The sequence below is a fragment of the Carassius auratus genome, chromosome 30 (assembly GCF_003368295.1).
Source record: "Carassius auratus strain Wakin chromosome 30, ASM336829v1, whole genome shotgun sequence".
Classification (NCBI taxonomy): Eukaryota; Metazoa; Chordata; class Actinopteri; order Cypriniformes; family Cyprinidae; genus Carassius; species Carassius auratus.
The window spans coordinates 20525012-20538493 of record NC_039272.1 but is presented as its reverse complement, the minus strand read 5'-3'; the positions used below and the strand labels follow the sequence as shown (position 1 = coordinate 20538493).

The 13482-nt window shown below is 37.4% G+C and overlaps 1 protein-coding gene across 1 annotated transcript; it reads left to right on the top strand.

The window, feature by feature from the left end:
- Positions 1-5816: 5816 nt before the first annotated feature.
- Positions 5817-9643, top strand: LOC113049597 (prostaglandin E2 receptor EP4 subtype-like). The gene is made up of 2 exons (XM_026212076.1): positions 5817-7046; positions 7841-9643. The coding sequence occupies exons 1-2, from the start codon at positions 6264-6266 to the stop codon at positions 8432-8434; spliced, it is 1377 nt and encodes a 458-aa protein (XP_026067861.1). The 5' UTR covers positions 5817-6263; the 3' UTR covers positions 8435-9643.
- The last annotated feature ends 3839 nt before the right edge of the window (positions 9644-13482 follow it).

Below are 13482 nucleotides of genomic sequence, written 5' to 3'. Positions count from 1 at the left end.
CATGTTGCTATCTATCTATCTATCTATCTATCTATCTATCTATCTATCTATCTATCTATCTATCTATCTATCTATCTATCTATGTGTGTGTGTGTGTGTGTGTGTGTGCGTTTGTACGTGTGTGTATTTATAGGCCCTAAGGTACAATGAAATATTATGCTTTAGAATTTAGTGAAGTCAATGATTGCCTCTCATTTCTTTACTCACCTAAATCACTTTTACTCATATTTAGCACTTGACATGTGTTAATTTTGGACCAGGTTTATGATGTACAACTGAAATACTTTCAGCAGACTGTTGAGTAGTTAAGTGTTTCATCGTCCTTAATTATAAACTGTTAACCACTTTAGCTGACTCTGTTCTGCTACAAGCCAAATTATGCTCAGCTCTTTCTCAGGCTGAGACAGTCGGGATTTTTTGGTTGATGGAATGATGAGGACTGAGGGCAGATTGAGGCTTGCCCTGTAAACACTTACCCCCAGTTTCACAGAGGAAATACAAAGAGGGCTTCTGTCGGGTTTTACCACAGGAGCAAAATCAACCTGCCGAAGGGAACAACACAACTAAATCTGTCACAATAAACCAAGGCTTTCTAAAAACACAAACTTGATGTGATGCACCTACATGATGGCACACATTCTGCCCACAGCACACATTTCACGAGTTCACCCTTACATCTAATCTGAAGGCAAATAGTAGGCATATTTTGGCGTGCTGTCCTGGGGGAGGGGTCCGGGCCCGGAGCATAGCCCGAACCCAAATAACTCCCCCTATCCCAATTTGGGATAAATAGATTAGAAGTGAGGAGTTGGGGTGGAGGAGGGTTGCCGAAAAACTGTCGTGGGACAGGAGGTAGGAAGACTGGATATATATACGCGTGCGTGCTATAAGATGATTAGCTAAACGAGATGCACCTGTACCAAATTAGATGATTATCTGATCGTGCTTCTCCCGAACTTTGTTAATAAAACCACATTTAATGAAAGAAACAAATAAGCCACAATTGTTATATACATTATTGTTATGTATAATCATTTATGCCATATTTGCATTTCTAATGAAAATAGAACTAGACTATTGGATAGGTTGAATATACTGTGCATCCTTTTTTCTGGGCATATCTTCCTGATCGGGATAAATACTTGCTAAAGGTAATGATGAAAAGTAGTTTGATCAATAGCATGCAGACATTGTATATAATTGACCAATCATGGTGTTCGAGGAGGTGTGAGATCTGCAGAGAACGGTCAATGCGGTGCAAATATGCATTCGTATATAAGGTATGAGGACTCTACAGAGCACATTGATTAAAAAAAAAAAAAACCCCATTGATGATTTTATGTCTTTTTAATTCAATAAATGGCACATGGTGACTCTGCTAAAGCTAATTTCAGTGCTCATGCAAACTACATCAGATGATTTATGAGATATGTATTCTCGCTCTTGTCATGTCTCTAGTGCCAAATCATAACTCTGTTCATTTCCTCTCTTTTAAACTCCATACTTGGATTTTAAACAGTCAGTTAAGTCAACACACTGGCTCTATATCCCATGACAGCAAAACGCAATGCTTTCCAAACCAGAACAACAATTCCAGTAATCGGATGTTTTATCTGAGCAGTTATTTAGTAGAAACACACCCCAGGGTGAACAGCCATTTGACTTGGCTTCATCTCAAAACGTGTCTGACTCTTTCGTGAATGCTGACGTGGTAATTCATCATAAGTATATCACTTCAGTGATAACACTCACTGGTGTCAAAAATTGAGAAACAACCTTGTTCTCTTCACTTCTTTTATTTATTTATTTGTTTTTATAAAGGAAACCATACCGAATAAATAGTATGCAATTTACTTTTCTTTTAAAATCTAGTCCAAATCATTGTAAGTTACAAAAATGATAAGCAATTATGATGTGACCCCTTAAAATAGAATAAAAACAAGCAGAACTCTCTCAAGATGTAATTTTTCTCTCAATGTAATCTGTTACATATCTTGAGAAAGAACATGTCTCATCTCCTCTAAGGAGGTGATTCCAGTGAACACATGATTTTGGACTGTGGTTTTTCTTCCGAAGAGTTATGGGGGGGTGGTGTCTAGAGGGACAACAATCAAGCTTGATTTGCTAACACACATGAACTGAGAACTGCACACATTTACAACAAATTCCACTCCTCAGAGTCTTCAGTTGACTAGAGCAAAGGTGTAATTCTTCTACATGTGCATTCTAGTTTTCAAAGGATCGAACACAGATCACTCTCTTACCCTTTCTCTTTCTTTTTCTCTCGCTCGTCCTTTGTGTGAGCATGAGTGAGTGTGTGTGTGTGTGTGTGTCAGTTAACGGTTTCTCAGTTCCTTATTTCATCTTTCCCTGTATTGTGTATTTAAAGCAATGTTTACCAAGATCACTTTTTCAAATACATGAATGTAGACTGTAAGTATATAGACTGTGGAGGAAGTGGTCACATCAGGTCTCACCTACTGTAAGTTGAGAGCAAAACAGGACGTGATCTAAACTGTTCCAGTGATGTGGCTCATAATGCTTTTATATTTTATCTTTGCATCTAAGGTCATTATGTTTTTACTTGCATCGTATAGTTCTGTAGGATGATTCACGGTACATTTTATAATTCTTCAGTATTTCATTGGCATTTATTTTATTTACCCCAAATTACTATAAAGCAAAAGCATATGCATGTAAGCATGCACAATCCAGGCAAGCTGCATAAAAACATTGCTTGGAAATGTCATTAAACAAAACCATTCCAACATTCACAAACAGACTGAGATCCACAACACACAACACACACACACACACACACATCAACACTTGCTCGTTTCCCCAGTTGCTTCCTTCCTCTTTAGTTCCCTGAAAAAAATTGTTTATTTCTTCTGAATTTATTCACACACCCCACCCTTTTGTCAAAAATCAACAAGTATGTTGCAATTTTACATGAAAACATTCACATTAGGGAAAATGCAGGTAATTATTTATTATTATTAGAGTTAATTATTTAGATTTGTAATATTTGTGCTACAAATTGGTGTGTTTATGATTACAATGATGAATTAAAATGATATGATATTAAATATCAGTTTACGATATCAAGTGGCATAACAGACTAATTTGACACTCCTACGTTTGACACTCCTTGACTTACTCCTACGTTAAAAATAAGTTGGATTATATTACCAAAAAAATAAAAATAAATACTGAGCTCGACTATGTGTACCATTAATTAATATCATGAAACATGCTAAATGTACTGAGACCAGGATTGAGAAAGCCCAGAATGATGCTTCTATAACCCTTACAAGAAGATGTTTTGAAATTCTGAGTGTAAATGAAGGAAATCCTTTAATGACCGTTAATGTGATGAGGTCATTAAGTCAACCATGATGAATATTAAAAACATGAATATTAAGGGAGACAAAAGCTGAGGACCGGGGGGCCAAGATGACCACAAAGAGAGCTGATGGGATAGCTGGTTAAGAACTGTTTAGACAAACAACATCATGTCTTTGAAAAAAAAAAAAAAAAAAAAAAACTTTGATATTTGCTAATATGGCTGTCAAATTGGAGATAATGTTCATATATTTTAGAAACTGACTTATGTCTGCTCATTTTCTGGGAAGGTAACAAAATATGGTGTAAGTGGAGCTTACCCATCACGCACCCTGCTTTCACTGAATGACTTTTAATTATGCTTATTGACTTTGGTCACAGAAGCATTGAAAATGTAATACAGCCACTTAGTCAGCTGCACCACCCTTCCAAACACAGACAGCTCAATCAACAAAAAAGCTGTAGCTTAGGAGGTTTTATCTTTCATTAACTGCAGATTAAACATCAGTCGGAGCAGTGGAGTGAGTGGGAAGAAGGTTAAATACATGACGTGTGATGGAGGGTCATCTATCATCTCAGACAATAATTAAAAACAGAATCAATGTTTTCAATACTGCTGCACTGTGAGTGTACGATTCAATACCTGCACAGACGTTCTATAAGAGTAATGCTTGTGGACCATTGGATGTCATCCCCACTTGACCTGTTTTACCCTTGGTATCTAAGGAAATCCATTTCAACCTATGAATTTGTTTTTTTTTTTTTAAAGGGGTTCCTTGCAACCTGTTTTCTTATAATTGTGTGTTTAAATCTTAAAAATGTGTCCTAGAAAGCTTTATTACTAGGTATTGCATCTTTATATCTCACAATTTTTTTGACAACTGCAAGTTTATTTCTCTTAAATTAAGACTATCTCCCACAAATGTCTCACAGTTACGACTATTTCTTGCAATCATTAATTTATTTCTCATAAATTTTAATTCATGTCAGTTGTGACTTTATTGCTCATAATTGTAAATCTATGTCATGATTGCAATTCTTGTAATTGCAACTTCAAATAAATGCAGTGTTATATGTTCGTATTTTAAATCAGAACTGAAAAGAGCAGTTCTTAGAATATTACCCAGTGCATGTTACTCAGTGTGAACTTCTGCGCTATTTTCAAAATGAATGTATATTCTTTAACTCTTTAGACAAAGATGTTTTTTTAATCTGGGCTTGTAATCACTTAATTTCCTGTGCATTCCTACAAGCTAACTCCTAGGTGACATTTCTGTGAACTTTGTGTGTACCTAATGTACTAATGGCAGACACTTCCTTTGTAGTGACATACGGCAATAACATCAGAAATGCATTTTTCCTGAAATATAAACCTCACAGAAAACCACACTGTTTTCAGATCTCACACATGCATTGGTGTTGTGTGTAGCTGCAGCATGCACGGCGTAGCTTGAGCAGATATCAGACGTCAGTAAGCACAAGGTACACCACAAGACGGAAAAAAAACAAATCCAGAAACAACTAGTACAATGACATTTCAAAGGCTGTGCACTGAGTGAGTCACTGTCTTCAGAAAACCTTGCAGAACTATCCAGGTCATAGAAGTGTGAAAAAGTGCAAGTGCTTAAAGAAACTAAAACTGACAAATATATTTAATCTATATCATTAAAGTGTTTTCAGTGTGTGAAAAGGAGAACCAAATATAATTTACTAACTCCTTTCAATCTCACTTGATTTGTTAATATAACTTTTTGAACAAGTGTGTAAATCTCATCATCAATGATTAAAGATTTAAGTACCAGATAAAATGGATAGCACTATATATTTTTTGCAGCTCCCAAATGTTATGAATGTGTCATGCATAAATTATATAGCAATACTTAACCCCCCCGGGGCAAGAACTCAGTATGAAGCCAGAATGTAAATCTTGAGGATTTAATAACAGAAGCATATTGTTTTGTGCACTTACCATGTGCAGTTTTATTGCTTCTTAAAGAATGGATTATGGTCATGTGAGGTAGATGGGGTGTTGGGGCTTTGGAGCTACTTTCATCACAACACTATGTTAATAACAGACAGAATTTTTCAGTTGACTAAATCATGCTGAGGATGATAAAGCATGATTATCATTGCTGTTACTGGAATTTTTAGCAAAACACTTGTCTTTTTTAGGCTCTTGTGGTGTTTGTGTTTCAACACATGTATTGTGGTAGCAGCACTTCCTTAATGTCAAGTTATGCTAAGTTGTACTCTTGAAGTCGGCACCATTTTACCAGACAAACCAAAAAAAAGAGAGGATAAAAATCTAGCTTTAATTGACATTTTCTTCTATAAAAAGTAGGACATAAAGGCAGAAAATTGCTAAATGCATCGTTTAAAAAACATTCAGAAGGGACACAAAAAAAACATACTTTCCTTAAATGACTCAGGCATCATTTTGCCGAAATGAAGAAAGAGCAATGAGTGCGAATTGTGCAGATAAATATTATCCTCGTAGATGATTTTATGCAGAGACATGTATGTGTCAACTTGCATTGACAGGATGGTGCAAGAGTGCATTCAAGGGGCGGAGCTGGCAGAAAGCTCTCAAGGAAAAACTTGTTGCGAGTCACTTTAGTGAGACTGAGGGCAACCGTGGACTACACACCTCTCACGAGCAAAAACAAAGGACTGAACTTTAAGACTTGTGAATGACTACATGAGTACCCGACTCTGGCGAGTCCAAATGCATCCTAATCCGACACGCGCTTTGGAGATGATGGAGACGCGTAACGGCGCGTGAAACGTCAATGTGGACGGTATCATCGTGGGATCTTTGACATCGATTGAGAAAGTCAAGGATTTCGTACAATGCGTCTTGAACGCATGATTTGATTTGGACATCAACCTGCGTGTGAAAAAGAAAACACTCTGTGAAGATGAACGAAACGAGCACGAGTCGTGGCAAAGGTTATGACCCCACCATCCCGGTCATTATGTTCATATTTGGTGTGGTCGGGAACGTGATTGCTATCGTAGTGCTTCGAAAGTCGCGAAAAGAGCAAAAAGAGACCACTTTTTACACCCTGGTGTGTGGACTTGCCGTGACTGACCTCTTGGGAACTCTCCTCGCGAGCCCAGTCACCATTGCCACCTATGTGAAGGGAGATTGGCCCGGCGGGAAACCTCTGTGTCAGTATTCAGGCTTCATTTTACTCTTCTTCTCCTTGGCGGGTCTCAGTATTATCTGTGCCATGTCCGTCGAGAGGTACCTCGCCATCAATCACGCGTATTTCTACAACCACTACGTGGACCAGCGGGTGGCAGGCTTGGCTCTGGTGGTGATCTATGTGTCCAATGCACTCTTCTGCGCTCTTCCGAGCATGGGACTGGGATCCGTGGTGAAGCAGCATCCAGGAACCTGGTGTTTCATTGACTGGCATAGCAACGATAGCACAAACGCCACTTTCTCTTACATGTACGCGGGCTTCAGCTCCATCCTCATCCTCGCTACGGTCCTCTGTAACGTGCTGGTGTGCGCGGCTCTCATCTTGATGCACAAGCGCTTCGTCCGCCGGACCTCGCTGGGGACGGACCAGGCGCGAGTCGCGGAGATCAGGCGCAGGCGGAGTTTCGCGCGTCTGGCCGGCGCGGAGATCCAGATGGTCATCCTTCTCATAGCCACGTCCATTGTGGTTCTCATCTGCTCGATTCCTTTAGTGGTAAGTGGGATTTGGTGGCCTCCGGGAAATTACAGAATACTCTGATTTAGAGGAAGGTGCACTAAATTATGTGGGAAAACTCACGAAACTAAACGCAAAGATGGTTTGTTAATAAAAGTCCACGAGTTCACATAAACGTAGTATAAATATGTTACGGAGGAGTGTTTTTTAATCATAAAATTATGTGAAACAGCGTCATACACACACACAAAAAAAAAACTATAAAAAAACCCCATACATTATAAATGTATCTACAGTAAATTTGTAAATTAAAGTGAAAAGTATGAATTACAGTATTATTTACTGGGCAATAAATAGGCTATAGTTGTAAAATATATTTTTTAATATATATATATATATATATATATATATATATATATATATATATATATATATATATGGACAGTTTTTTTTTTTACATACTGTAAAATTTCAGTCAGCACTTAGATTGAACATTTTTAACTGATTTAAAAAAAAGGTCAAACATTTTGTCACAGTCACAATCTTAGTACATGAGACATCTATTGATTGTTATCTACTGATAAGAGATGTTCAGACGCAAAATGTTCATTGAATGGGATTGTATCTGTATTTACAATTTGTACAGTTATGTGTTGACTCACAGTGGAAAGACTGAGGTGAAAACCAGTATCTGATATCAGTGTGTGTGTCAAGATTTTCTAAACTTGGTGGTAGAGCTCATCATCACCTGCAGTATCAAATAGGTTTGTGTCAAAAATCAATGTTTTATAACTACAGATATGTAAACAGATAATGTCTTGTTTCCTGTTTAGGTGCGGGTGTTTGTGAACCAGCTGTATAATTCTCCAGTAATGACTGAACAAAAGCCGAACCCGGACCTTCAGGCCATCCGAATTGCCTCTGTTAACCCCATTCTGGACCCCTGGATCTACATTCTGCTGAGAAAGACAGTCGTGCAGAAGATTCTGGAAAAGATCAAGTGCCTCTTCTGCCGTATCGGTGGGAGGAGACACGGGAGTAGCCCTGCGGAGTTCCACTGCGGGAACGGCGTCCACAGCTCATCGGTCATGTCTCGTGATTTTCCGTCGCTAGCGTTACCCGAGCTGCCAGAGGTGATCAGCACATCACAGATGTACCTGTATCCCTTGGAGGCGGGACAGGAAATGGGCTGCTGCGGTGGCTCTGTGCAGAGCAGGACGTGTTCTACTTCAACCGAGCAAACCCTTCTGCGGGACTCTCAGGAAGAGCTCAGCAGTGGAGAAAACAGGATGGAAACGGGCACGGACTTCGTGAAATCACATTCATGCACGCACTCCAACACAAATGAATCCCAGTGTTCCAAGCACCAGCTGCTGCAGGTGACCTTTACAGATGAGACTTTGAGCTTACAAGAAAGAAGCATATGATGCATGCTGAAAAACCTGCTTAGTTCAGCAGAACGATGTGTCGGGAGGTGAAAAACATTTCAAGAGCTTGATGTGAGTGTTGTGAATAGAATCAGAACTTCTCAGAGCAAAAACTGAAAGAAAGAAAGAATTCCTAAAAACTCATGAGACTGAAGAGAAAAAGTTTAAGAGAAAGACTAACCAAAGGACTAAACTTGGAGCAAGAAAGTGAAAAAAGTGCTTACTAAAGTAGGAAAAACAATGTTACTATATATGAAAAAAAAAATTGCATGATGGGGTTCTGAAAAGAGTGTAAGAGCAGATGAGGGTGGAAGGGCAAACTGGCCTCATTTTCTGATAGGAACTTACGATGCATTTCAAAAGAAGACTGCATATTCCAAACAGTGAAACAGAACTCTAAAAATGTAGATTTAATTTATTGTAAGTTCTTGTGAATTTCTGCTGAAAAGGCATTCGTAGTAAATGAACACAGTTCCGTTTGGCCCTGACTGACTGATTTGATTGACCCGGGCAAATCTTTAATAGATTTGATGGACGACCATGTGAGCAAATATCTACTGCCCTGCTTCAAGTTCCCTTTTTGCAGACATTCTGGTGAGATCTCCACTAGGTCACAAGATCAAGTAACCAGAGTGCCTTGTTAGCTTTTCTCATGCTGGAACTCGTGGTTTAAAATGTCCTTTTCCTTATGTTAAGGTGACCAAAACACTTTTCATTTCCATTGCTGCATAAACAACTGTCCTCTATTTCAAACATAAGATGTAGCTAAGTGTAATATGTACGATATTCTGTGAATTAACCAAGCAATTTCACATCCATGTTTACTAAGAGTAACACCATCACAAAATATAGCGGTACCCAAAATCTCATCATACAGTGTAAGAGCACATGATATACAGCACATTATTCCTCATTTTTGTTTCTTTTAAAGTAAGTGTAGATGATAGAATGTATAGTGAGGAGATGAAATTGTAAAAGCTATTAAGATGTTGAATGTCTTTTAAGGTTATATGTTTTGCACTTTTAAATCCTTGTGAACTGTCACTATCAGTCAGTGGTCAACAAGGAAGAACTGTTGAGTTCATCTGTACATACTTGTGATGTTAAAATGTGAACGCTGTCTTGCTTTAATTTATTGTAGTCTTTTTTAGACAATATGTTGACTAGTTATTTCTTCTCTATGAGAAGGTAAAGTTTGAGATGATTCTACTCATGTTGAAGCAGTTATATGGTTTTTGTTTCATTTCACAATTCTAATGTGTATCAAAACAGCATGAGGCATGATTTAAACTACTTAGCACCATCATCTGCTGCATGTACAGTATTGTTCAAAATAATAGCAGTACAATGTGACTAACCAGAATAATCAAGGTTTTTAGTATATTTTGTATTGCTACGTGGCAAACAAGTTACCAGTAGGTTCAGTAGATTGTCAGAAAACAAACAAGACCCAGCATTCATGATATGCACGCTCTTAAAGCTGTGCAATTGGGCAATTAGTTAAAAGGGGTGTGTTCAAAAAAATAGCAGTGTCTACCTTTGACTGTACAAACTCAAAACTATTTTGTACAAACATTTATTTTTTTCTGGGATTTAGCAATCCTGTGAATCACTAAACTAATATTTAGTTGTATGACCACAGTTTTTTAAAACTGCTTGACATCTGTGTGGCATGGAGTCAACCAACTTGTGGCACCTCTCAGCTGTTATTCCACTCCATGATTCTTTAACATTCCACAATTCATTCACATTTCTTGGTTTTGCTTCAGAAACAGCATTTTTGATATCACCCCACAAGTTCTCAATTGGATTAAGGTCTGGAGATTGGGCTGGCCACTCCATAACATTCATTTTGTTGGTTTGGAACCAAGACTTTGCCCGTTTACTAGTGTGTTTTGGGTCATTGTCTTGTTGAAACAACCATTTCAAGGGCATGTCCTCTTCAGCATAGGGCAACATGACCTCTTCAAGTATTTTAACATATGCCAACTGATCCATGATCCCTGGTATGCGATAAATAGGCCCAACACCATAGTAGGAGAAACATGCCCATATCATGATGCTTGCACCTCCATGCTTCACTGTCTTCACTGTGTACTGTGGCTTGAATTCAGAGTTCGGGGGTCGTCTCACAAACTGCCTGTGGCCCTTGGACCCAAAAAGAACAATTTTACTCTCATCAGTCCACAAAATGTTCCTCCATTTCTCTTTAGGCCAGTTGATGTGTTCTTTGGCAAATTGTAACCTCTTCTGCACATGCCTTTTTTTTAACAGAGGGACTTTGCGGGGGATTCTTGAAAATAGATTAGCTTCACACAGACGTCTTCTAACTGTCACAGTACTTACAGGTAACTCCAGACTGTCTTTGATCATCCTGGAGGTGATCATTGGCTGAGCCTTTGCCATTCTGGTTATTCTTCTATCCATTTTGATGGTTGTCTTCCGTTTTCTTCCACGTCTCTCTGGTTTTGCTCTCCATTTTAAGGCATTGGAGATCATTTTAGCTGAACAGCCTATCATTTTTTGCACCTCTTTATAGGTTTTCCCCTCTCTAATCAACTTTTTAATCAAAGTACGCTGTTCTTCTGAACAATGTCTTGAACGACCCATTTTCCTAAGCTTTCAAATGCATGTTCAACAAGTGTTGGCTTCATCCTTAAATAGGGGCCACCTGATTCACACCTGTTTCTTCACAAAATTGATGACCTCAGTGATTGAATTCCACACTGCTATTTTTTTGAACACACCCCTTTCAACTAATTCAACTAATTGCCCAATTGCACAGCCTTAAGAGCGTGCATATCATGAATGCTGGGTCTCATTTGTTTTCTGAGAATCTACTGAACCTACTGGTAACTTGTTTGCCACGTAACAATAAAAAAATATACGAAAAACCTTGATTATTCTGGTTAGTCACATTGTACTGCTATTATTTTGAACAATACTGTATATAAATGATTCAACATCACAGTGTGTATTTTCACCATTTCCTCATATCTTGTCTTTCTCTTACCCTCGATGTGACCCTCCAGAATGTGCAATGGCCAGCTATTTATGCTGAAATAAACTCTTGAACTGAAGACAAATAGAAAACAGAAAACAAAAATCTTAAGGTATTTCTTGTCGCACGCTTAAATATTAAAATAAGCATAGCAGCTTTATAACATCATTCAAATATCATTGAAATCAATTAAATGAATCAAAAGTTCCCAGTCCTACCAAGCATTACAAATCAATTTAATATATCAGATTATTACAAAATTCGATGGTGTCAATTAGCTTTAGGGATAACTGAATAAAGTTCAAAATAAAATTCTCCAATTGCAATCAAAATCAAAGGCAAACGTCTAATCAAAAATATTTTAGAAATTGTTTGAGAAAGCCATCATTTTTAACTAAATTACATTTCTGACACTTTTTTTTTAAATAAAATATATATATTGATTTGTCATTCACACAAATAAATATGACTTCAGAGATGCAAAAGTGTCTGGAGAACATCAGTGAACACAATGGATCTGTTCAAAAATTATAAATAATTTACTGATTGGACAAGTCAATAATTGAAAAACAAGTCCATTATTCATAAGACATGTGCACACTCATCCTACTCACAGAATAGATTGCATCTGTAAAAGGAAAAAGACAGATGACCCATAATGTATTTTCAAGTGTAATGTTTCCAATGTGTCAGCAATCCTTACATCTACTTTTTCAAAAGGTCAGAGCTCATTATATTTTTAGAAGAATAAATGACTGGTTAGGTTAGGTCATGTTTGACCTCATGTATTCATCAAATTGTATCACCATCCTTAAATATATAAAATATATATTTGGTTTGCTTTCGTGGTTCAAACTAAAAAAAGTGATTCACTGGGGTCTCATTATATGATCTTTACAAGATGACCAATGTGCAGGAACAGATCTGGAGACCTTCACCAACTGTAGACATCCCATAATTTCATTAGCTCGTGAAGGATAATCAGTTCTACTCTCCACTGCAAGTATTCTCAGCATGCATCATGCATTTGTGCACTTGTTGTGACGTACAAACTGCCACCTGTCCCGATTCCATACGTATACATTAATGAGAACTGACAAAAGCAATCTTTAGCACAGTCCACAGTGCATCAGTTTCAGGCATCTCCCTAAAACATCATTAGCGAAGACGTTAGTGTCCTCATTTATTTGAATGAAGCAACAATTAGCAAAGGATTAGCAGGAGGCAGAAGGATGCTGGAAGCTTCCGCCAAGTCCCACAGGTGCCAAATAAAAAGCATTAGAGACGTAAATGGCCCAGTTTGCAGCCCACGCAGGCAGCTGGACAGTATCAGTGCGGATAGTGTATGAATGCCTATAAATAATGGGGTCAGTGGCAGTAACAGCCAAAAACACAAAACACATGTAAGTCATGTCAAAATCAACCTGAAATTCTGGGGTTCTTGGTACAGAATAACAGAGTAAAGCAAATTTTATTTTGAACGAGTAGTTTTAGGCATTATATTATATTCAATAATATAATATATTGTATATTGGATAATGAGTAATGTTTTTTATGAAGATGTTAATGTCAGGTATTCAATTTCCTCATATCTTGTCTTTCTCTTACCCTCGATGTGACCCTCCAGAATGTGCAATGGCCAGCTATTTATGCTGAAATAAACTCTTGAACTGAAGACAAATAGAAAACAGAAAACAAAAATCTTAAGGTATTTCTTGTCGCACGCTTAAATATTAAAATAAGCATAGCAGCTTTATAACATCATTCAAATATCATTGAAATCAATTAAATGAATCAAAAGTTCCCAGTCCTACCAAGCATTACAAATCAATTTAATATATCAGATTATTACAAAATTCGATGGTGTCAATTAGCTTTAGGGATAACTGAATAAAGTTCAAAATAAAATTCTCCAATTGCAATCAAAATCAAAGGCAAACGTCTAATCAAAAATATTTTAGAAATTGTTTGAGAAAGCCATCATTTTTAACTAAATTACATTTCTGACACTTTTTTTTTAAATAAAATATATATATTGATTTGTCAT

Bases quoted from the DNA above. Each gene is read 5' to 3' on its own strand.
- LOC113049597 (XM_026212076.1), top strand. From the start codon at position 6,264: ATGAACGAAACGAGCACGAGTCGTGGCAAAGGTTATGACCCCACCATC. The intron at 7,047-7,840 runs GTAAGTGGGATT...TTTCCTGTTTAG, and splicing joins TCTGCTCGATTCCTTTAGTG to GTGCGGGTGTTTGTGAACCA.